Here is a 25,040-nt window from a genome sequence, read left to right as displayed (position 1 = left end):
TTAGGGGAGGGGGTGGGGGGGTAAGAGGTGAAAAATTGGAACAAGAGGTTTGGCAATTGTTAATGCTGTAAAGTTACCTATGTATATATCCTGTAAATAAAAGGCTATTAAAAAAAAAAAAAAAAAATGGTTCAAAATGATCTCAAAAGAATTATAAAGTTGTAGATAATTGAAAAAGCATTGGAAAAAATGCATATGGGTGGTTAGGGGTTCTTGTTTGTAAGAAGTAATACAGAATTTTTCACTGAGGCTATACACAATCAGAAAAGGATGTAAGCTCATCATACAGCAAAAGGGGACCATCCAAGTGAACTGGTATTCATGAAATATTAAAAGACAGAAAAAGCCCTTTTTTGAGAAGGGCTCCAGGACAGATTATTTATGAAAGATTTGTGGAAAGAGAAGGACAAAAAACTTGTAAGATGAAAATGAATAGATTTGCACCAATAAAGCTTGTGCCTTCACTGATAAAAATCATAGAGTCACTGACATATTAAAGATATTTGATATAAAGAAAAATAAGAAGGAATAAATAGGCTTGTTGTTTGGAAAACACTGCAATCTCAAATGATGACACAGAGAAGACAAAAGTAATCAAGTCCAATTTTGTTTCCATTCATCAAGAGAACAGGCTTCCTAGAAAATCAGTGTACTTTCTATCTTTGGAAGTATTCAAACAGATAATTGATGTCCATCTGCTTGGTATGATGTACATGGGTTTCTTGTAATGTGTGAAAGACTAGAACAGGTGGTCATTTCCAAAGTTATATATACACAATTATCAAAAAAAAAAAAAAAAAAAAAAAAAAAAGCAGGTCTTAAGTGATAGTGTTGTCAGTAAAAGACAAAGTCAGTATAATTAATGAATTTCCAAATTTTTCTAAATCTTTAGATAGCAGAAGACAAAGTAATAATGTCTAATTCTTTATGATATCAAAATTTTAAAATTCACTTGATCAATTGGCTACTAAATTCAGTTGCATTTCATATCTTAAAATTTTAAATATTATTTACTAAAGTATTAAAGATCTAATAGATTTTTAAACTACCTTAAAGTAAAATATAATATATATTTTTAAAAATTCACTGATTAAAGCCAGGACTTGGTATTTTGGCACAATTGTCTAATCATTTTAAGTTCAAAACTTCAATTTTAGTGAATAAATATTGAACACCTACTACATTCAAGGTAGTATACAGGTTAAAAGATGAATAAGATGTGGTTCCTTTTCTAATGGAACTTGGATAAGTAAACAAATAATATTATATACCTCTTAAGGCAATTCTTCATTTCTGATTTTATTTTATCTTATCAAACCTTTAAGGAAAATTATAGAAGAGTCAACAATAAAAGGATTTAGTTTTTTTAAAAAAGGAAATATTTTTAAAATTCTACATAAGAATTATAAATCATAATTCAATCACATTCTATACGAACCGATTAGAAGCAGTGTTCCAACAGCTAAGCCACCACCTGGAAATAAAACAAAACCAAAAAAGAGAATTAATTTACCTTTTTCATATTACCTTTCATGTGCAAGAAAGATTTTATCAAGGATAGGTGATACAATAAATTTAAAATTGGTTATGAACAACATTTTAATTACCTTTGTGATACTTTTATTCAATGCACTATTATGAAATAATTACATATTATATGTAATTACACACTACACATTACAATTACTTTTCATAATATCCTGCACTATTCTCCTTTCTTCAGCAATGGGGCCATGCTGTGATCAACATAACTGTAGTTAAGCATTCCAATAATGTTATATTTAGCATTAGTTAACAAATTAACTCAGTAGCCAAGACTTAAATGTGCACAGTACTCTAACAGTGACATTAATACATTTAGGAAAGAAAGGATATTAGGATAGAAATTTACTCTGATATGTATCCTCACATGTAACATGCCTCACTGAAAGGAATAATTAAAAATAATTATCTATTTTTTTCTGTTTAGAGACAATTTTAAAGACTAAACATTTTAGTAGATATTAAGGTCTAAATACATTTAACAGTTAATTTTGTTCAAAATGCAATGTCAAAAATCCCAACAATTTTATCAAGAGTTAACAGGAAAGTTTTTTTTTTTTTTTAAACAGAAAGAACAGGGGCAACTAGGTGGTGCAGGACATAAGAATACTGCACTGGAATCAGGAAGATTTGAGTTCAAATCTGACCTCAAACATTTAACTAGCTGTTTGACTCAGGGCAAGTCACTTAACTGAATAAAAGAGTAATAATTACAAGTAATGACAACTATTTATATTAGTGGCCCAAAGCCACATAGGGAATAAACTCCATTCCTGTGACTCTAACTACAATGTTTTCACATAACTTCAAGATTTCTGCCAATATTTTCATCATCAACAGTGTACAAAAACTATGACAACAGTAGTTGACAAAATAGTATCCCAGGAATTATTTTCCTCTCAAAGTTAAAATAATTGCAAGTATTACACAAGTCACCTAAAGGCACTTTTATGAAATTAATATTTTTACTCTGATTCCAATTTTCATTGGAATCCATTCTATCCATTTCTATTGGAATCATCATAGTTTGGTAATATATCAGACTTCAAGAGAGAATATTAATTAGGAATGATGAAATACAAGTTACTACTAGACTTCCAAAAAAGTGGATGCAATATAGGAGAAAGGAGTGAGAAATAGGAGGGGGAAAAATGACTACTGTTCTGAGTTGTTGAAATGTTTCCCTGAGGAATTTTGGATGATAATCATCCATAATTCAAATACATTATTCTAGGAAGAATATTCTTCAGTTTGTGTGTATTTTTATGGTGACTTGGTTTAGTTATTAGGGTGGAAGTATACTTTTTTCTCTTTTATAACTTGCAAACTCCTTCGTAATTACATTTATTTTATTTTTTTTTTCTCTCTTTTTTTTTTATTTAATAGCCTTTTATTTACAGGATATATACATGGGTAACTTTACAGGATTAACAATTGCCAAACCTCTTGTTCCAACTTTTCACCTCTTTACCCCCTCCCCACCCCCCCCCACCCCCAGATGGCAGGACGACCAGTAGATGTTAAATATATTAAAATATAACTTAGATACACAATAAGTATACATGACCAAAACACGTAATTACATTTAAATCACACTCACGCACAAGGAGCATAAATTCTTTTGACTATTGCTTAAACTAAAGAGGAAACTAGATTGTGCAATGGATAGTTTTAGGTCTGGAGTGAGGAAGACTCCTCTTCCTGAGTTTCAAATCTGGCTCAGACACTTCCTAGCATGTATCCTGGACAAGTCATTTCCCCCTGTTTGCCTCAGTTTTTTCCTCTGGAAACTCAGCTTTAGAAAGAAATAGCAAACAAAGCTAGTGTCTTTGCCAAGAAAACATTCATTGGGGTGACAGACAGACATGTTTGTCTGAACAAAAATCTAAAGGATACTAAGAACGCAATAAAAACAACTGAATAAAAAAACTAAAGTATATACTAATCACTGAGGAGGAAGAATTAAAGACAAATATTTTATTTGCTCCAAAGCTTTATTTAATCTAATTTTATATTTTAATGTTTATTAATAAACAAAGTTTCACAGCAAAGAATCTAGTTCAGCACTGTTCTAAACTTACTTTCCAGAGAAAATGCTGGTATGTCGTTGATTAATCAAACTCTTCTGGGATTATATTCCAACCTTCCATGATTAATTCTTTAACTACACGGATCTTTACGTTCCAAGAACTTACTGGAGAATTAAAGGAACTTGAATGTTGGCAGTCAAATCAAAATGTAGTAAAATAAAAAAGCTACTAATTGATAACTATGTTCCTATTTTACGATTAAATGATTTGACAAATAGGGTAGTTCTTGAATTGGTGACTATACTTATATTTCAAATAATCATTTTTAAGTGCTATTAGTTTTATTAGTTGTATCCATTCCAAGGGAGAGCCAACTGGGCAAGTTTTAGGCAATAAGGCTTAATAAAGAAATAGCTGTATAACTAAAACAATAATCCAACCATATCCATAATCACTGTAATGATGATACTAACAAAGGAATACCAAATTAAAGTCTTAAAATTTCACAATAAGGAAATTTGGAACTTTTTAACTTTTCCCTGACTTGTTCTAGTTGGTCCTGGGGTCCAGGAGTAGGAGACAGCCATAAAGAGACAAATTAAGCTTGGACATAGACAAGATATTCTAATGAATGGGCTGCAAGGATTCAGAGGGTTTGCTCTGGAGATCTTCATGTAGATCTGGATGATCAGCAATGTTGGTTGTAAAAGGGAAGAAAGATGTAGGAGAAATAACTTGAGGAGACAGTAGGTTCAATGAAAGATTTCTTAAAGATGGGGCAGATAATAAGCAAATTTGTAAATGACAGTTATGGAGAAAATAAAAACTAGGAGAGGAGAAAAGAGGTAAGTGCCTAGAGGATATGAGGGTAACAGAGTAACAGCACTGAAGGACAGGACTATATTCTTTCAAGATTCAAGCAAATGAGGATAGGATGTTAATGAGATGAAGAGTGGAAATGTAGAGGAAAGATAGCTCCCAGTTCCAACAGCCTTAACTTTTTTCAGCACAACATACTGAAATTTTTGCAAAAAGAAATAAAGGGGCGGTATAGAAGGCTTTAGAAAAGAATTGCTGGTATGGGAAGCATGGCAGGCTCCATCCCAGAAGAGGGAAAAGACTGAAATGTAGCCGATCTAATTGAGCTCAAAAACCAAATTTGAACCTGATTCAGGCAGTCTATTCTGGGGTACTAAGTGATGATAAACCTGAGAGGCAGCATACTCTAAAGTATGATCTAACATATCTAATATTGAATTTTAAATACCCATCAACATTTAACAGTTACATGACCACTGGCAAATCACAACTTCTCAGTCTTCTTTCACCTTTGAAACAAGGATATCTGTAGTAGCTACCTGAAGCACTGTAGAAAATGAAATCATTTTGCAAACCCTGAAGCGTTGTATAAATGTTTATTGTTGCTCACAAGACTTTTCTCCTTATCAAAAATCAGTCATGTTTATATTATAGACTGTCATATAAATTATAACTGAGAACAATGAACTCTTTTAAAATGCAAATGACAATACAAGATCACAGAATTTCAGGCTTGATGGCCCTCAGAGTCCATCTACTGCAACCTCTAACTGTACAGAAATCACCTTCACAATATTGTCAAGCAGGCATCTATCCTTCACTTGATAATATCTCATGAAGGGGACCCATTGCTTAATAAAGCAGTATACTTTTGGATAGTTTCAATAGGAAATTTTTTCTTACATCAAGCTTAAATATACTTTTCTAAGTTTTCAACTACGGCTTCTAATTTTCCCCTGAGAAGAAAAATGAGCCTAATCTCTCTTCAATGTTTCCAGTACCTGAAGATAATTATCACTTTTTCTCTCCCCCCTCCCTCCCCTTTTCTTTTTCAGGCTAAACAGATAAGGTTCCTTTACCTTAGACCAACCATGGAAGATTCAGCTTTTATTATATATAATCAGTTTCACAGAAACTGACATTATCTGCAGATCAACATTATGTTATTCAATTTTTCCAATTAACCAATTCCTCAACATAAAAAATATTTGTCTTAATTTTTTCTTTACAAGCGTTGCTTACCAAAAAGGAAAAAAATAGATATTATGATTCATTACTAGCAACTTTTCAAATTTAGGTGAAACACTGAATCACCTAACATTTTTGCTAAATTCTGAAAACGGCTTAAGATTTATAGTTTTTAGTTTTTCAAACTTCAGAACTATTTTCCCAGTGGTAATCTCTTAGATGTTACAAGGTATATAAAGGGACTGAACTCAACAAGTATGGTCTGTCTTAACATTAATCATTTGCTTCCCTGCTAAGAATGAAAGGGGAAAAAAATGATTTTATTGTTTTTGTTTACTTGGCATTTCTTAAAGAGAAATGACCAATATGCTGAAGATGACAGTTCCTCGTGCTTTTCAACCACTTCATTAATTCTGTATTTATTCATTTTTTTAGTCATTTTTATCTGTCATAAATGAAGCATTCAGCATAACTACTGAGATCATTAGATTTTAAGTTGGAGAGGAAAAAAAGTCCATTACTTATAATTTTAAGTAAATATAAATTTTCTTAAAAAATTAGTTTTAATCATCTTAAAAAAAAAAACCCAAAAAATTCTGGATATTCTAGGATTTTGTTAAATACATTGTTTTCTTAAATTCACATGAAAGTTGGCTAGTGACAAATTACTTGAGAGCATATTAAAAGAAAAAAAAATGACCTAGAGTTCTTACAAAATTCAATGCCCAATTAAAAGAGTAGTAATATGTGATCTCCTTTGCTTGTCTCTGCCTCCTTGAAAGTTCAGACTAGAGAGGCAGTTAGGTGGTGCAGTGGATAGAGTACCAGCCCTGAAGTCAGGAGGACTGGAGTTCAAATATGATGTCAGACACTTAACACTTTCTGGCTGTGTGACCCTGGGCAAGTCATTTAACCCCAATTGCCTCAGCAAAAAAAAAAAAAAAAAGTTTAGATTGCAGCAGCAGTTCTTCACTTGGGGTGCACAAACTTTTTCAAAAATATTTTGATAATGTATTTCAACACATGGTTTCTTTTATAATCCTATACATTTTATAGATTTTAAAAACATTCTGAGAACTATCTGAGAAGATTGCTAACAGGGTCTGTGCCGTAAAAAATTAAGAAACCTTGATCTAGAAGGAAGATGAGATGAAAGAGGATGATTTATACAAGAATGCCCCAACTATTCATAATACATGTTTATAAAATCATTTGGTGTCCTTCTGAAGGAAAATCGGAAATGTATTTTCTAGCTCTTGGTCCCAAGAGGTAGATTCACCTAACTCAACTGGTGTTAATGGGAGATATAAAAATGATAACTTTAAAATAAAAAAATAAATTGTAGTTTATCTTATTCTCTCTCAGCCACAGAGCAATAGGAAAACTTTAACCTCTTCTATCCAATGGCTATTAGCCGAGCAAGTATGCATTATGAACTAGAAAAAGCTGGAAAAGGTGATAGCCCTTCAGAAAGTTATTTGTAGTAATTTCATAGGTTAAAAAACAATGTTCTTTGAATTTGGAATTCATCTGTTGTGTTTAAAAGTAAATAAAATGCCTCTTAGTCCATTTTTTTCCCAAATGCACAGTAAAAGCCCTAAATGTTTCTATACATTAAGAGATTAATATAGAGAACTGCGCATGAAGGAGACTGAACTGGCTTTCTCTCTTTACTTTACTTGTTTCTCCTATATTGCTGTCACAATTCCAACCCACAAGATTCTGTATGGAAGAGTAATCTTCCTGGCCCACTATTTTGCCTTAAAATATTATTGCTCCAGAAACTTAAACAAAAAAAAAAATCAATTGTCATTTGTTGTGTCCCTGAACAAATTGGAAGTCAAAGAAGGATCTGAATCATCACCACCTTTTGGAGACATGAATCAGCACAAGCTAAAAAACCTTGTGAAGGAATTTTTTAAAAAGTAAAAGTCCAACTATATAACTTTATCTTGAAGGGAAGGAAAATATTTCTGAAAACATAATAAACATCAAATATTTCTCCCAATCCCATAAGATTTAGGCATTATTAAATGCTTCTCTTAAAACAGCACTAGAATAGTTTTTATGGAAAGTTGAGAGGAAGGGAATGTGGATATGTGGTTGGAATGGATAAGGTGACAAGCCCTCTAAGAGTACCTGGAAGATCTGGCAAATACCCAGAAGCTACTAATGCAACAAATGTGAATATTTTACATATCATGTAAGACTTGACAGTAAAACCAAACACATTTGGTTCAAATATTTTAAAGAAAGTAAATTTTTAAAATTTACATAGTATTTTGAAGATAATGGAAAATCAGCATATTCAAGTGAATAACATTCAAGGTTGTAGAATACTTTTCAAATATATTTTGCATTTATGCTTAAGTTTACTAAAAATTACGACATCATGAAGTTAGTGTAATCAAATTTCACTGTATTGCATGGAAGTGATATTACAGCATATTTACTTGTTACATGGCAATCAAGAAAGTACTTATACAGCAATCAAAATAATGTCACAGTATATTCCCATCATCCTGACATCATAACATCATGCTTCCATTACATTTTGAGTCACACTTGTAGTCATGTCATGCTAATGTCACAAGCTGAATCATACAACGTGCATTTTAGAGTAATAACACTCAGTAGTCACATTTTTGCAACTTCTTACATTGAAGTATTTAATGCAATAGCATCCAATTTTGTTTTTTATGTAACATTTTAATAGAAAACATGTAAATTACTTGTTTTACAGTGGCCATACAGAGCACAAAAATATCAATCACAAAAATGTCACTTAAGAAATGTAAATAACAACTAGATCACTTATATACAACAATTGTTCTAAATGTAATACTTTTTCTTAACATGACAATTACGTTCCACTTCTGTGGAGACAAATGCACCCATGCAAAATATATTTCAATAAAAGATCTTGTCAGTTGAACAACCTTTACTTGTTTTATTCACTGTAATGAATGTTGATTTTCATATGTTAGGCTTATTGTAGTGTCATGCCCAAATGCTAGTCTAAAATAACCTAGCATATAAAAACTGAAAGTTTTTAATTAGTGTTTGAATTTCTATTTAAGCACATCTGTGACCATTTGTTGTCATATATTCCCCCAGATATCTTGTATTTTATGAAATATCCTTTTAAAGTTTTTAGTTATCTTAATTAAACTAAGGTTCAATATTTAAACCCTGCTTTAAAGTACTCTTTCTAGAAGATAGCAGAAGTAATCAGGGAATAGCCTATGAACAGAATATGAGGAAAATGGTGAATACATAAAATAGCAATATTTTAAGGATTATTATTAAATACAGAATGGCTATTTAAGTGATTTTGAGAAATATCAAATTCTCTCTTCCCAATTAAATTTGCGTAACAAAAATTAAGTTAAAACATAAAACCAATCACATTTAAACTATACTTTTCTGAGGATACATAAATTTCTTATGATTCTATACAATTCTAGAAACTAGATAAAAATCATACCACAGGAGATGAAATGCTTAATTAGAAATTCCTTAAAAGGAAAAACATCATGGATTCAGAAAATTGATGAAGAAAAAACAAAAAGGACACTAATTGTCACATAATTTTTTTTGGGGGGGGGGAAGGAGTACTTATGAATTAATTTCTTCTTTCACATTATAGTTGATGAATTACAATCAGAAAAACATAAATCTGACTTTATTCTTGTACTTTTGTTTGGGCAGTTTCTGGACCACGTGAATGAAGCCACTCACCCATGTTTAACAATTATTAGTCCTATGGAATAGCTTCCAATTTTTAAAGCTCAAATATTGGACAAAATACAAAATGAGGAAAACAAGAGAAAAAAAAGTAGAAGTGTGTATAGTTGGGTTAATTTCCTAAATAAACATTAGGATCTGCTATGGAGATGTATTTGGATCACTTTCTATTCATTTATGATGATTCTCAGGAAACTACTAACAGGATTAAGCCATTGAGTGAAAATACTAGTTGACAGAACAGTAAGCAGGTTTTAAGAGATGCAAATGAAAGAACAGAAGCATGTATAGCTATGTCCTTCCTTACATCTAGTGTGTGATCTCCCTTTCCTCATCACTAATTTAACATCTGAATGGTATCAGTCTTATTTTTTTTTAAGAGAGGAAAAAAAAAAAGGACAGGAATAAGGAATGGCATATATTAGTATTATATGGCACATATTAACCACTAAACTTGTTCAAGATTTCATATTTAAGTTTTGATGAAGTGACATTTCAGTTTGGAATAATCTATATTCAACTTTAACTTAAAAACAGCAGTGTTTTCCTCATCCCATTCTTTCTACTTTCTGCTGCCAGTCTACTAATTGTATGTGTCCCTAAATGTCTTATAAAGACAGGAGAAAAGAATATACTTTTCCTTCAAACTTCCATGCAAACAAGAAAAAAGTAAAAGAGGCAACAATGTTCTCTTTTAAAATTAAAGTGTTTTACAACATGACTCTTCTGTCCCCCAGAACCTACCTAAAGCAGAAAGATTGTTCTTTGAATGGTATGGCTCTAAAGGGCACACCGACATAACACTATGGAAAATGAGAGGGAAACCCTTTTTAATGGTGGGAATACCTGCTCAAAGGATCTGCAATGGGGAAGAAACCAAACCTCCAAATCTGAAGGTTCATTTCCTTAACTGAATTGTTAGAAAAACACACTGAACTGGGGAGGGAGAAATTCATTTCTTTTGCTTTCTGTAAAGTTGGAGGATGGCAATCATTGACCTTCAGGGGTCACCGAATCCAATCCCTTCATTTTTACAAGTATGGAAAGTGGGGTCCAGGCGAGGGAAGTGACTTGGCCCGAGTCACACCAACAGGCTCTAGATGAGACCTTCGAGCAGGCAATGCATGAAGCCTGTGTTCAGGCTGGCAGGACCGGGCTCCCAGGAATCTCCAATTTAGGTTGGAGAAGAGGAACCAAGATTAGAAAGGGGGGAGAAGAGGCTATTTCAGAAGGGGGTGGGGAGGGTAAAGGGAATAGTTCCGGCTGGAGGGCGGGGTGACTGAAAATAGGAAGAACATCTAGGGTGGGAGAGAAGCCTGGGGGCAAGTGCAAAATATTCCACATTGATGGAGAGTGAGGAGCGTCTCGGTCTGGGCTGGAAAGCTATCTGAAGGTGGGGAAGGGATGGTGCAGCTGGGGAGAAACGTGTAGGGGGAAAGAAGAACTCGGACGGCGAGGGAAGAGCATCAGGGGAGGGAGCACACGTCGGGAGGAAGGACGTTTAGGAGGGAGAGGACCTTCAGACGGGGGAAAGGGAACATGGACGGGAAGCATCAATCACGCGGGAATGAGAGACTCTCCAGCTGGGGGGAAGGGCACTGGGGGGGGGGAAGGGCACTGGGGGGGGAAGGAAAGGACCGCTCAGAGTGGGGGAGGAGGACATCAGCACCTTTCAGGCTGGAGCATCCCCGCGCTCCGCTGGCCCTCACTTTTTTCTTCCCCTAGGCCATCCCCGACCGCGGGCCGCTTTCCCTCCTTCCCCTCCCTCCGCCGGGCGCGGATCTCCGCTTGGAACGACCGACCGACCTAAGAGCTGGTCCAGGGCCGGGAGACCGGCAGACACTAGCAGCTGCCCATTCCGCACCGACGGTCGCGTTCCCGCAATGGAGCGCCACCGAACGCCGCCGCCGCTTCCAGGCGCGGGGCTCTTCCTGCGGAAGCTACATTTGCCGCCGCTGTCCGTCTCGTCCCCTCCCGCCGCCGCTGCCACCGTAGCTGTCGGGTCCCCTGCTCCCCCTTTGCTTGCAGCGTAAAAGCCGGTTGTCAAGGCCGCCATCTTGTTTCTCTCCCGTGTTGACCCAAGCGGAACTCTGGGAGCCTAGCCGTGACCCTCCTCCGCCTCGCTCCGCCCAACGCAACACATCCAGCCAATGGAATGAGGGTTTTCTACCTCCGAACACCAATCAGAAAGCGTGTTGCTGAGATGTGGGATTGGCTCGTGGACTTGTGGACGCCTGCGGGGCCCAGGTGAGAGAGAGCTAGGGCTAGAGAGCCGAGAGTCGGGTGAGGGGAATTTGGGGAACCTGGAGGGCGAGCGAGCGAGCGAGAGGGGGAAGCTGCCGTCTAGGCCTGTTAAGGGCCGAAGTAAAGAAGGCGTGGAGGGAGGGTTGCCCTCGCTCCGCATAGACATTTGCACAGTCTTCCGTGACCCCGGCGCGGGGAGGGGGGGGGGGGGCCGCCGCTTCTGGGCCCTCTCTCGTCACCTTTAGGCGGGTCTTGGACGCCCGAGGACACTTGGGTGGAAACTTGGGTCGGGCTTCCGATGGAAAATCTCCTCTTTTCCGCGTGGCTGACCCGGGACCTTGGAAGGAAAAAAACCTTGAACTTGGGGCGGGTGGAGAATGTGACTTCTTGGAGGTGGGGGAAGGGCGGGACTTGGGAGTTATCCCGGTGTGGAAACTCCCTCCACTCTTGCCGATCCTCGCCTTAACATTTGTTGTCTGTAACTTAGAGAGAATGAGGGGCATAAACTTAGTGACTTCCTGCCGGCGGACCGCGGTCGGGGGAGAGGGAGAGAAAGAGCCGCATGGGGTCCTCCGGACTCCCTAGCCCTGCTGGCCTCTCCTAAGACCAAGGAAACCGCCTGACCCAGCCCTCTTCTTAGCAGGAGCCGCCCGTAGTTAATTTTAATTAGTGTTTCTGAAACACTTGGAGATCCTCCGGTGAGGAGGTGTGTGAATGATAAGTGTTATCCTGACGGAGCCTCGTTCACACATTTAATTATCTTTTGCTGTTAACGCAGCTGCAAACAACCAAAATAACTTTTTTGGTGTCTTTCCCCCAAAATTGATATAAAAGAATTAGAGGTTTGTGTATTTTCCTTCGTGCTTATCTGTGAACTTTGAACTGTTAGCTGCCTCATTAGAATAGAGAATTTGTAATGTGTGAAAAATTCCGTATATAATTTGTGCCTGTGTGGTTCCCTTTTTTTTTTTTCCTTTGCCCCTCCAAAATGAGCTTTAAAAAAAAAAAAAAAACTGTAAGATTAGTCAGGAATCTCAAATTATTTCTTCCCGATTTTAGAATGTAGTATTTTAATCACATATTTGATATTTCAGAGTTTTGGATTTAAAGTGTGTTGGAAATGAAATTTTAATTTGTGTTAAATTGTAAATTTTTCTCTTTCATAGATAAATTTTCTTTCTTTCTTTTTTTTTTTTTTTTTTTTTTTTTTTTTTTTTTTTTTTTTTTTTTTTTTTTTTTTGAAGCGTTTTCATCAATACTTCTGTTGTTCTGTTGGGGATGTTACAGGATATTTCACCAACACCAAATATCTCTTTTAAGTTCCTGAAGCACTCTGTTATTTGAGAGGATGTACAAATGATGTCAAAAAACTATTCACCCTCCAGACTTGGGAAAGATAGTATTGCCCACATGATAAATATGGCATTAGAGAGCAATACAGGTGAATTTATGCTTAATACAAAACAAAACATACTGAACTAAAATTTGTGGTACAAACTTAATGTAACATTTAGATAAACCTCAAAGGGCATTAATTCAGAGTATATAAACTAGTGATCAATAGTGTTTTAATAACCTTAAAATGTTTGCCCCGAAATAATTTTGGATATTACTCTTAACATGCTTTTATTTAAAAAACTTGAGGAGGTCTTCCTGTCTTGAGTCTTAGCTTCCTTTGGGTTTTGGTTATTTAAATTTTTTATGATTACTATAACTGATGGGATCCCCCGAACTTTCAGTTTAGGTGGAGAAACAAAAGATATATTTATTTGTATTGAAGCATTATTGAAATCTTAGGGCTAGGGTCTAGACTTACGATTTCATTGTTATCAGGAACTCTTCTCCGACTTCTACCAGGACAGAACCACCCATCTCTGCCTAGAGCACTGAGAAATAAAGTTACATACTCCCTCACACATCCTGTATGTAAGGTGCCAGAGGAGGGCCTTGAATCCACATCTTCCTTCCTTTGAGGTTAACTATCCATTATGTCTGGGTATCATAGGAATATATAAAGTTGATCTTTCATGATTTGTCCGGTTGGTAAAACCTTTTAAAATAAACATGATTAAAAAGTAATTTGAGAAAGGAGGTTAGTAAGTGAATCCTGAAAATTTTTACAAAGGAGATAGCATCTGAACTTAATCTTGAAGTAAGATGAATTGATTCTTAAAAGTTCAAGATGAAGTATCACACTGAAACATTGTGCTAAGTTTCTTGAACTATGCAATTAAAATTAAAATGTTAAGTGAACATGCAATTTCCTGCATATCTGTAGTTTTAATATTTTTCACTATGTTGTCAGAATTGTAAAAACAACAAAATGTGTCAAGCCAAAGAATTCGTATTTTATTCAGAATAAATAATGGGAAAACCTCTGGAGATTTTTGAGCTGGTGAGTGATATGGTCATACTTATATTTTAGTAAGATTATTTTGGCAGCTCTGTGACAGATGAATTGCTAGGGGAGCAGAGAGCTGTTAGGAAGCTAATGAAGATAAAGTTCAGGATTTGCTTGTAAAGTTCAAGTCTAATAATGAACAAAACCCATTTGTAAAGTTCCATCCAGTATTTTGAAATGATATTTAGTATTCTTTGATTTCAAATATGCTTTGGTATTTTGGGTTTGTGATTTTATATGGCACAATATCAGTTATTGCAGATTACAATTCATATATAGTTTCTTCTGTCTGATTATTCATGTCATTTACATAGGATCTGTCCAATGCACCGATGGCCTTTCTCTGCAACTTTTAATATTATGGATTGAAAAATAAGTTTTCAGTGGATTTATGCTATGCATTATACTAAGACCTGGGGATACAAAATGAGGTAAAAGATAGTCCATGCCCTCAAAGAGCTCACAATCTAATGGGAAAGACAAGAAGCAAACAAATATATAGTCTTATTTATATTATTTCTTTATAGATGTTGCCTTAAATGAAAAAACTATTTTTCTTTATTCTTTCTATAAGCCTGTTTTACTGATTTCTTTGGTTACCACAGATAGAATTCCTCTAGGTTTTGTTTAAATGTTGCTGACCTCTTTGCTTTCCCATGACTGATAACTTTGAAACCTCTTCCAATGGAGGTTACTCTTCCTTCTTGTCCTTCAGTGTTTCAGGGATGATTCACCAGTCAGTATAAGTAAACATTGTCTACTAGGTGCTGGGCACTGCAGAGGATGGGAAAAAATGCAAGTCTTTTCAAGAATTCACAATCAAATGGGAGAGATTTTGCATACCACTTTCTATATATGAAGATATACAAGAATTGTGAAAGTAAAATCAACAGGATTTAGCAACAGATTGGATGTGAGAATGAGACAGGAGCAATGATGGCTATGGCCTCAAAGAATGGTGGAATCCACTGAAAATGAAGTTAGGAGAAGGGTAGTGAGGAAGATCATAAGTTGTGTTTTGGACATGTTGAGTATAAGATGTCAGTGGGATTCCAGTTAGAACTGTCAAATAGATCATTGGATATATAGAAAGGTCCCGAGAGAGTAAAACTGCATACATTTGAGACACGGAGAAGATAATTTAATCTGTTAAAGCTAATGAGATCACCTTGTAGGAGTAGAGAAGAGAAGGGCTCAAGACAGAGCCTTGGAGGATCTCTCATCAATGGCCATAATCTGTTCTTCACAGTTGTGACCTGGGTGAAATTCAGAAAAGGAGTGGTTAGAGTTGGATAAAAGAGTGTTATCAAAAAACCTAGAGAGTAGTGTTCTCAGCCTTGGTACTCCCGTCTCCTCTACTTCTGATTGGAGGTTGGAGCCATGAACTCCCAAACCTCTATTTAACAAGAACACAACCTAGAACATTTCATTTCAAACCCTGGCTTCACAATTTTGACACTTTTCTCTCTGTTCTTCACTTTTGCCCTCTCTCCCAGCTTTTGGCTTCCATGTGTCTTACACCATTATATGGTAAGCTCCTTGGGGGACAAGGACTGTCTGTATTTTGTATTTGCATCCGTGGTATTCAGCATGTTACCTGACTCATGGTTGGTGCATTTGTTTATTGAGGGAATAAAAGAGAGGAAATATAAAAATATAAAAGAAGAGGGAAGAGAGAGCAGTTAATGGTGTCAAAGCCTGCAGAAAGGTCTGTAAAAATGAGGATTGAGAAAAGGCTGCTAGATTTGTCAGTTTATAAATGATAACTTTGGAGAGAGCAATTTTATTTGAATAATGTTTGAAAGTCAGATTGTAGAAATAAGAATAAGAGGGAAAGTCATTGGAGGCAATTTTTTTGATGGCCCCTTCAAGAAATTGGCTGCAGAAGAGAGTAAACAATACTTTGTCCTTCATTCTTAAAGAGGATGCTGACATCAGGGAGGTGATGCCATGACATGCAAGGAATTGGGTTTAAATGAGGGAGGCTGGGCAAGGTCACCTGCCTCACTTTCTTCAGAGCCACTTAGGTCTAATGGCAAGATCTACGCGACTGGAGATGGTCCTGGACGAAATCCAGAGTGAGGATAAGTGGGTCAGATAAGGTTTTTTTGGAGGCTGAAAAAATGGATGCATTTGCAAGTAACTAAAAGCTCTCTACAAATAACTAAATACAAGCTATATGCACTGTACATTAAAAGTATTAGTCAAAAAGTAGTATTACAAGTTCATGAGATGTGCTTTGCAAATGGATTTATTAGAAGAGAAATGAATCTGAATGCTACTGCAGAGAATTCACAATCCAAATTAAAGCTTGCCTTTTTATGAGATTACAGCAAAGGAAGCAGGAAGAAACAAATCTAAATGGGAGTGGCCAAGGAAGAATAAAGGAGAGCTAGGTATGGGAAAAAGATGGAACCTCTACTTAGGGAAAGAGTTAGGCAACGGCAAAAGCAGCATTCTTTTCCCTGGCAAAAGCAGCATTCTTTTCCCTTGCAAACTGCTAGGTTACTTATCCACAAGGTTCTCAACTGCTAAGTAATTTATCAGCCTGGTGCAGACTGACTGGTGTCTTGACTTCTAAGGACAAGCAGGAAGTTCAGCTTGATTTCAAACCTACACTTAGGAAAGGAGGGACTTGCTATTCCTCATGTTGGGTCATAGAATATATCAGAAAAGGAAAGTGTAAGATTAGAAAGGTAAGAGGGGCCAGATTGTGAAGGACTTTAAATACCAGTCAGAAGACTATATTTGGTCTGGAGGTGATAAAGAGCCACTGTATTGAATGAGGGATCATACAATTGGTCTTGTGCTTTAATAAAATTGACTTTGGCAATTTAATGGAAGGTAGGTTGGAGTGGGGAGACTTGTGGCATATTATCAAGTAAGAATTGGCTACCAAAAAATGTTTAAAAGATAGCAAAGACATATATTACCAAAAAAGATGATGTAAAGGTTGAAGGATAAGAGAGCTGGCATTTATTTCCATAACTACTTATGTAATGATATCTAGTCATCCTTTTTTGAACCTCAAATTTGAATTAATTTTACTGTTATTTACCCATCTATTCTGCTTAAATGCCTATGAAGGAATTCATTCAACAGTGCCAATCAGGTCCATTTCAGATTTGTTATAATCTTGAGTGTACCATGCCAATATTTTTACTTTTTCTTGATTGAATCTTTATACCTCTTTCCTCAGTTTTTGATCCATAAATTTTCTCCTTTGCCACTCCTCTCTCAATAGAGGCCTCAATTTATACTTTACTGAAAAAATTCAACCCTTTCATTGAAAGGCTTCTCTTTTCTTCAATTCTTTATTTCAAATTATCTTAATATTATAGGTGAATGATTAATGCATCACCAGGACATACTTAAATCTGTGTCATCTTTTCTCACCAATATATTGGTGGGAATATATCTCACATCATATCTTTGGGAAGGAGTGAGCATTTATGTAAAGAAACCTACCAGTAAGGCACATAAATGAGGAAGACTTATGTTCTAGGACAGTTGACAACTTTGAATTGTAGGCCTTAAATGTCTTTCCTTCAATTGTACTACAGGAAGCTGCTTTTCTACTAAAGGGTTCCTTTCTGATCTACACTGCTATCCTGCTGAGCAAATCTACTAGTCTTCTACTCTAGAATTGATGAAGCAGTGAAAGGCCCTTTTAACTCAAAACTCTTAAAAAGGTGCTGAGGAACTGCTAAGTTATTGTAATGATAAACAGTTCCTTAAACTAAAGAACTACAAACAACTTCACTCAACTGGATTTTAATCAGCTCCCAGTTTTTTTGTTAGCAAAATAGAGCTCACAGGAGGATAGTTCTCTGGGCAATACAAACAAGCCCAGCCAGCTCTTCCTTTGGAAAGAATGCTATAATGATCATCTTTGAGAGATTTCATCTCTCCCAAGTTATAGATGATGCTGCAGTACAATAAGTTAAATTTAGTTCTTTTCCAGTGAGGTTCTCTTTTTTCTCTTTTAATTTTTAAAAATTTCTGAATTTAACAAGCACCAAATAAAATTTCTTATAAATTGTAGAGCAAATGAGGAGAATTATACATGAAACTGGGTAACTTATATAAAGTTTGCTTTTCTTTAAAAGATGTATTGTCAAACATGGAACTTTTGAAGCCATTCTACCCTGTAATTCCTTCTGCCCCTTTTTTTTTTTTTTTTTTTTTTTTGAGTGGGGGACCATATCTTTATTTCTGTTTGCTTTTTTACCATCCCATTTCCCCAAATTAAACACACACAAACAAACCCTTAGAACCACTGTGCATAGACATTCAAAACAAATTCACCCACTGGTCATAGTTAAAAGTATATCTCATTCTATACCTTGAGTTTCCTATTTAGTTGGTCATCATGGTTCATCATCTTTATCACATAATTTGTTCTTCCATTCTCCAACTAGTGGGCCCTCCCCCAAGGTTTCTAATTCTTCATCATCACAAAAAGAGCTGCTTTGAGTATTTTTGTTCTTTTTGTAAATGAAGATTCTTTTCTATTGCCTTTGATTTCTTTGATATATAGGCCTAGTGGTGTTAACACTTTAATAAGGTTTAGTTTCCATCTTTGACATAGTTGCAGTTAGAGCTCAATAGTTTGATTATTGAGCCAAAGTGTTTAGTCAATATCTTTCTTTGCATGATTACAGATTGACATCGAGAATGGTTTGAACAGTTCACAGCTTCACCAGCAAGATTTTTCTGCACTCTTCCCATAGCCACATTAATTTGTCATCTTTGCCAATTGGCAGGGTGTAAGGTAAATACTTAGTAATTTTAATTTGCATTTCTAGTTGTGATTTGGAACATAATTTCAAATGCTCATTTATAGTTTGCAGTTCTTATGAAAACCATCCATGTCCTTTACTGCTTAAGTATTGGGGAATGACTCTTGGTAATGTACAAACACACACACACACACACACATATATATATATATATACACATATATACATGTAATTTAATTCACCAAATATCTTGGATATCAGACTTTTTGATTTCCAATCTATAGGTTTGTCAAGACTCATATTTTTAAAATACGCAAAAATTGTTCCTTGGCCATATTTTCCCACATCTTTCGAAGATAATTTTTTAATACACCGTTTGGAGGGGAAAAAAAGGACACAAATCACTCATGTACCTAAACTATTGTAGTGATGATAGAATATCCCTGGGGATTCAATCATAATAATTACTACAATGTAAAGGATAAGTACCTTGACGGTTTGTTGAATTGGCTTAAACTGTTTAAAGAGCTATTAAAGAGTATATTTGCCAACTGAGTGGAAATCTAATCAAAAGGGCTTTAAGCCAGAGAAAATGGGAAGAGAATATAGTATATATTAATTCCTCTGTTAAATACTAAGAGTCATCACAAAGAAGGAAGATGAACAGTTTGGATGTTCAGAAATTCACAGACAAAATTTCAGAAAACAATCAGTAGTAAGCACCTGGTTCCAAATGTCAATACTCAATACTGAAAAGGTTAGGCAATAGGAAAGATGAGTGGGAAGTTCCAATTCATGGAAGCATATTTGACCTTATAGATATCATAGGATCATCTCCATTCTCCATGTTTATGTATTTTATTCAAAAGAAATTAGATTACAAAAGTCCAATTGTTGTGCAACAAAATAACTATGGATTTGTATACATATGCTGTATTTAACATATTCTTTAACATATTTAGCCTGTATTGGTCTACCTGCCATCTGGGAGAGGGGGTTGGGGAAAGGAGGGGAAAAATTGGAACAAAGGGTTTTGCAATTGTCAAGACTTAAAAATTACCCATGCATATATTTTGTAAATAAAAATCTATAATAATAAAAAAAAAAAAAGAAAGAAATTGGATTCCAGCAGTGACCAAACCTGATAAGGCCACAATAGGCATTCTGAAAAACAGCCCAGCCCAGCCCAGATGTAACCTGATAAGATTATTCGATAATCTCCACACCCAACCAAGGATTTTTGTTTTGATAATCTGATCAGACTATTTTGTGATTTCAGTCCCCCAACCCTATCTTGTGATTTTTGTCTTTATAACCCCTGCTGCTTTAGTCTACCCCAAGTTCAGTTTTTTTTTAATAATAGCTTTTTATTTTCAAAATATATACAAAGATAATTTTCAACATTCACCTTTGCAAAACTTAGTTACAGATTTTTCTCACTCCCGTTTCTCAGACAGCAAATAATCCAGTATGTTAAACATGTACAATACAATACATATTTCCACATTGATCATGCTGCACAAGAAAATCAGATCAAAAAGGAAAAAAAATGAGGACAAAATGCAAAACAAAAAAAGTGAAAATGCTATATCGTGGTCCATACTCAGTTCCCAAAGTCCTTTCTCTGAGTGTAGTTGGCTCTCTCCATCACTAGTCTATTGGAATTGGCCTGAATCACTTCGTTGTTGAAAAGAGTCAAATCCATCACAGTTGAGCTGTTGTTTCTGTGTACAATGTTCTCTTGGTTCTACTCGCCTCACTTAGCATCAGTTCTTGGAAGTCTCTCCAGTCTTCAGTCTTTCTGAAATCATCTTGCTGATGGTTTGTTTTAGAACAATAATATTTCGTTACATTCATATACTACAACTTATTCAGCCATTCTCCACCTGATTGGCAGCCACTCAGTTTCCAGTTCCTTGCCACTATAAACCAAGCTCAGTTTTTTATGTGCGTATTTGTTTTCCTTCTTAGGAAAAATAAATCTACTGATTAAAAAAAAAGAGAGAGAAATTGGATAGTTAAAGGCATTTGTGGGCTGGGGCAGCATTGTAGACTGAGGATGTATTCTCATGTGAAGAAATTTAGCAACTGAAATTGAGGAACATTAGGAAAGCATTAGGGAGATCACTGACAACAGAGAAGGCTCTGTTTTGGTTCTGTTTTCTTTGCAAAGTAGAATGACCTTTATCCCAGAAATGATCACAAGAAAGTGATAGCCAAAACAAGCAAAAATGGTATTTTTTAAAAGAACACATAGCTGTCCTTTATGAAGTCATCACCTGTCCTGAGAAACTAACACAATCAGGTATTATAAGGAATGAGAGATGTGATTGCTGGGCCTCTTAAAAATGATACATTTTTATGGAATTGTTTTTATGTTATTTAAATTTAGCTCAGCATCCCTTTATTTCCTTCTTCCAGAAAGCCATCCAATAACAATTTTTCTTAACAAAAAAAAAAAAAAAAAAAAAAAGAGTAAAATCAATTAGGCTATAAAAAAAGTTTGAAAATGAATGCAGTGACTTTATCTTTGTACACCTCACCTCTGCAAAGGAATTGAAGGAGGTATCTTTTCAGATCTTTTTGTTGGGGCTATGCAGGATTGTTTTTGTTTTTGTTTTTTGCTATTCTGCAGTATTCAGTTTTGATTGTTTTGTGGGGGTTTTCTTGTTTGTTTTTGCATTTATACTATTTTGTTATTGTGTATATTCTTTTGGTCATGCTTGCTTCTTTCTGAATCTTTTAATGGAATTCATTCCATGTTTCTGTATTCATCATATTTGACATATTTGGCATGTCTTACAGCACAGCAATATTACATCGCTCTCATGTTCTAGTTTGTTGAACCATTCTGCAGTTGATGAGTGCGCACTTTGTTCCCATTTCTTTGATACCACAAAAAGTTTTCCAACAAATATTTTGGTGTTTATTGAAACTTTTTTCTTATAAATGACTTCTTTGGGACATATAATTAGCAGGGGAATGTCTGGCTTTTATTAACTTCTCAAAATGGTTGTATTAATTCACAGCTCTATCTGTAATGTACTGCTGTGCATCTTTCTACAACTTCTTCAAAATTAACTTTCCATGTTTTGTTATTTTTGTTGATTTGATGGATGCAAGTTGAAACCTCAGGGTTATTTTAGTTTGTTTTTCTCCACTTAGTGATTTGGAACATTTGATATGGTAAGATTTTTCAGCTCTGTTCAGAAGTACTTGTTCATATCTACCTGTCTGTAATATGTTGGTGAATGCCTATAATTTATTTGTATTTTTTAGCCCCACATATTTTATACATTTTGTAGTTATTTGAAATGGAATTTCCCTTTCTGTTGTTGCTCCTTGGACTTTATTACATAGAAATACAATTGATTTTTAAGGGTGCATATTGTAGCCTGTAACTTTGCTGAAACTGTTTTCTCACTATTTTCCTAGGATTTTCCAAATATAACATCATATTATTAGCATAGTTAGTTTTTTTAATCCTTTTAATCTATGTTTGTAATTCTGATTTCTTTTTTTCTTCTTATTATTGCTAGCATTTCCAGAATGATATCAAATGATAGCGGGAAAATGAGTATCTTTCCTTTATTCCTAAATGTTTTAGAAATGGTTCTAGTATAAGCTCCATTGCATATGATGCTTTATTTTGATTTTAAGATAGATAATTTTTGTGATATTAAAAAAAAAAGATTCCTCTATGCTATCCTTTGTAGCCTTTTTTTTTTTTTTTTAAGCATAAATGAGCATTGTACTTTGTCAAAGTTTTTTCCTACGTCTGCTGAGACAATCTTTATGTATTTGGATGTTTCTGGTTTTAATATGATTGATTATATTGTTTGCTTTCTTAATGTCAAACTATCCTTGCATACCTGGTATAAATCCAATATAAATCCATAATGAATATTTTCTTGAATAAATTGCTATAATCTGACAGGATTTTGTTTAAAATTTTAAAAATTATATTTATTAATAATATCAGTGTGATTTTCCTTCCTTGTTTCATTCTTTACTGGTTGAGAGGTGTGTGTGTGTGTGTGTGTGTGTGTGTGTGTATCATATATACACATATATATCATTTTTTTCTTATAAAAGGATTCTAGTAAGGTGCTTTCTGAGTTTCTGAGAATAATTTATGAAGTATTAATAGTTCTTTAAAAGTTTGAAAGAATTTTGTCATGAATGCATCAGGGCAAGGAGATTTTTCCTTTTGTATTTTCTGCATACCTACTTCTTTTTCCTTTTTGGAGCCTCGGTTAAGAAATCCATTTGATCTTTTGTCACTTTGGATTTTTATATTTTTTTGAAGATATCCCTCTATTTCTTTTGTATTTTTAATTTTATTAGCATTTAACTACATAGTATATTCTGGTTTAAAAAAATGCTTAGTTTTGCTGCGGTTTTACCTTCTTTATTTCCTATTTTATTAATTTGATTTCTGCCCTCTTTTCAATTAGAATGACTTTTCAAAGAATCATCTTATATTTTTAGTTTCCATGACTTTTAAAATTTAAATTTTATTATCTTCTTTTGTGCTTATTTTAGTTTTTATTGTTTGTTTTTCTAATTTTTAAAAAATATTTTTGGTTTTATTAATCTCCTCATGTTTTGTTAATGTATGTTTTATAGGGATATGATTTTTCCTGAGGACTGCTTCCCAGAAATTTTGGTATGTTATATTCATCATTATTATTTTCCTTTATGTAACTTCTATGATTTAATCTGTTCTTTATTTAGAACTTAATTGTAATTCTCCATTTGAGTCTGTGTCTTTTGTTTGTAGTCCGTGGAAGCAATTACTGTTTTTATTGCATTTTTATTTGTAAAGATGTATTAACTATTTATTTCTTTTAACTTTTGTTTGCAGTGTCTTTATATTTCAAATACCTGTCACTTTTTATAAAAGCTTCAAGTGGTCCTTGGAAGTAGAAATATTCTTTTGCAGTCCCATTTAGAAGCTATCTTAAAGCTTTAAGCACTAATTTAAATGAGAGGAAAAAAAAGAGAAAATAATTAGATAAAATTGAGAAAGAAAAAGGAACTAATAAATAAAATTCAAAACCAGGAGGAAAAGAAAGAAATCTAATGGGGTGGAAGCATGAGGGAAAAGAGAACTAGTGGGAATAAGTGTAAGTCTGGGCTAACTCCCTGAAGGCCTCAGGAACAGCCAGAGTCAGGATAAGTAAAAGTCCTTGGTCTTTAGGGGGAGAAGTGAAAGAGACAGACAAACTGCCACCAGCTCGCCACCAACCTGTCTTCTCCTGGTCCTGCCACAAAGTGAAGTTCTCTGGCCTCTCTCACCCCATCCCCTAATCCTTACCTACAATTCTCTTAAACCCAAACTCTGAGCTAGCATTAACTGTGAGAAGAGCAATTCCAAACATATGCCAAGAGTCATTGTCCAATAGGTAATTAGTTTTAAGTGCTGTGTTATCTGATTCATATGCACCTATTCAAAATTTCAGCCCTTTACATTTCCTGCTTTCTTTGTTTTAGAACACAGGTGGTCACATCATCCCTGACTTCTCAGGGAGATGAGAAACCCAAAAAGGAGGTGATAACCCCCACGCACACACACTTCTCAGGAAAGTAGGTGAAAGCACTAAAAAAGAGAAGATCATACCTTCCCTACCTTCTCAGGAAAGGAGGTAAAAACACCGAAAAAGAGGTGGTCACCCCCCTTCCCCTGACTTCTCAGTAAGGGAGGTGAAAGCACTAAAAAGGAAATGATCATGACCTCCCTGACTTCTCAGGAAGAGAGATGAAAAACACCAAAGGGAAGTGGGAAGTCAAGCCAGATATTGTTAGCAGGTTTCTGGACTGAAGGGTCTTACTAGAAACAGGTATGCAGAAACCCATCAGCATGGGAGGTATTACACAAGCACATCGCAATAAAGCAGTCTTTGCAGGTTCAATGTGGTGTAACAAACATGAATTGGATATGCAAGTAGTGATATAACAAACAATATGAATCAACATGGTATTGTAAGAGATTTCTGGAGGTCCTAGAAGGAGAGTATGTAAATAACAATCACACATACGCCTCCTTCAAATAAGGATACTTTTGTTCATTTCTATATTTTTTTGTTTATCTCTTTGTTAAACTTACTTTAAACTGAAAGAATATTGAAATTTTCTATCACTACTGAGTCTATTCTTGTAACTCTGTTCATAAATTTAGAAACTAAAGCATCTCAAGGATATTGGTGTAATATTGATAGTGTTTTTTTCGCTTTTTCTTTCAGCTTAATGTAGTTTATCAACCTTTTTTTTTTTTTTTTTTTTTTTTTTTTTTTTTTTTTTTTTTTTTTTTTTTTTTGGTTTTGA

The 25,040-nt window shown here is 34.9% G+C and overlaps 2 protein-coding genes across 16 annotated transcripts in view; one reads left to right on the top strand and one right to left on the bottom strand.

The window, feature by feature from the left end:
- Window positions 1-11,480, bottom strand: part of ELP4 (elongator acetyltransferase complex subunit 4) — a 232,574-nt gene extending 221,094 nt beyond the window's left edge. For all 4 annotated transcript variants that reach the window (XM_031942487.1, XM_031942488.1, XM_031942489.1 and 1 more), the window contains exons 1-2: window positions 11,133-11,480; window positions 1,439-1,474 (exon numbers count right to left, since the gene is read on the bottom strand). In XM_031942487.1, coding sequence (XP_031798347.1) covers window positions 1,439-1,474; window positions 11,133-11,382 — 286 coding nt within the window. In that variant the 5' untranslated portion in view covers window positions 11,383-11,480. The remainder of the gene's footprint in view (window positions 1-1,438; window positions 1,475-11,132) is intronic.
- A 6-nt stretch (window positions 11,481-11,486) lies between these two features.
- IMMP1L (inner mitochondrial membrane peptidase subunit 1) overlaps window positions 11,487-25,040 on the top strand; it is a 93,730-nt gene continuing 80,176 nt past the window's right edge. For 4 of the 12 annotated variants that reach the window (XM_031942501.1, XM_031942498.1, XM_031942493.1 and 1 more), the window contains exons 1-3: window positions 11,487-11,573; window positions 18,636-18,745; window positions 23,343-23,382. The gene's annotated coding sequence lies outside the window, so the exon portion shown is untranslated. The remainder of the gene's footprint in view (window positions 11,574-18,635; window positions 18,746-23,342; window positions 23,383-25,040) is intronic. The other 8 variants (XM_031942502.1, XM_031942499.1, XM_031942494.1 and 5 more) reach the window with 4 other exon arrangements.

This window comes from Sarcophilus harrisii, chromosome 6, assembly GCF_902635505.1.
Source record: "Sarcophilus harrisii chromosome 6, mSarHar1.11, whole genome shotgun sequence".
Classification (NCBI taxonomy): domain Eukaryota; kingdom Metazoa; phylum Chordata; class Mammalia; order Dasyuromorphia; family Dasyuridae; genus Sarcophilus; species Sarcophilus harrisii.
The sequence above is the reverse complement of the archived record's forward strand: the minus strand, read 5'-3'. Positions and strand labels throughout refer to the sequence as shown.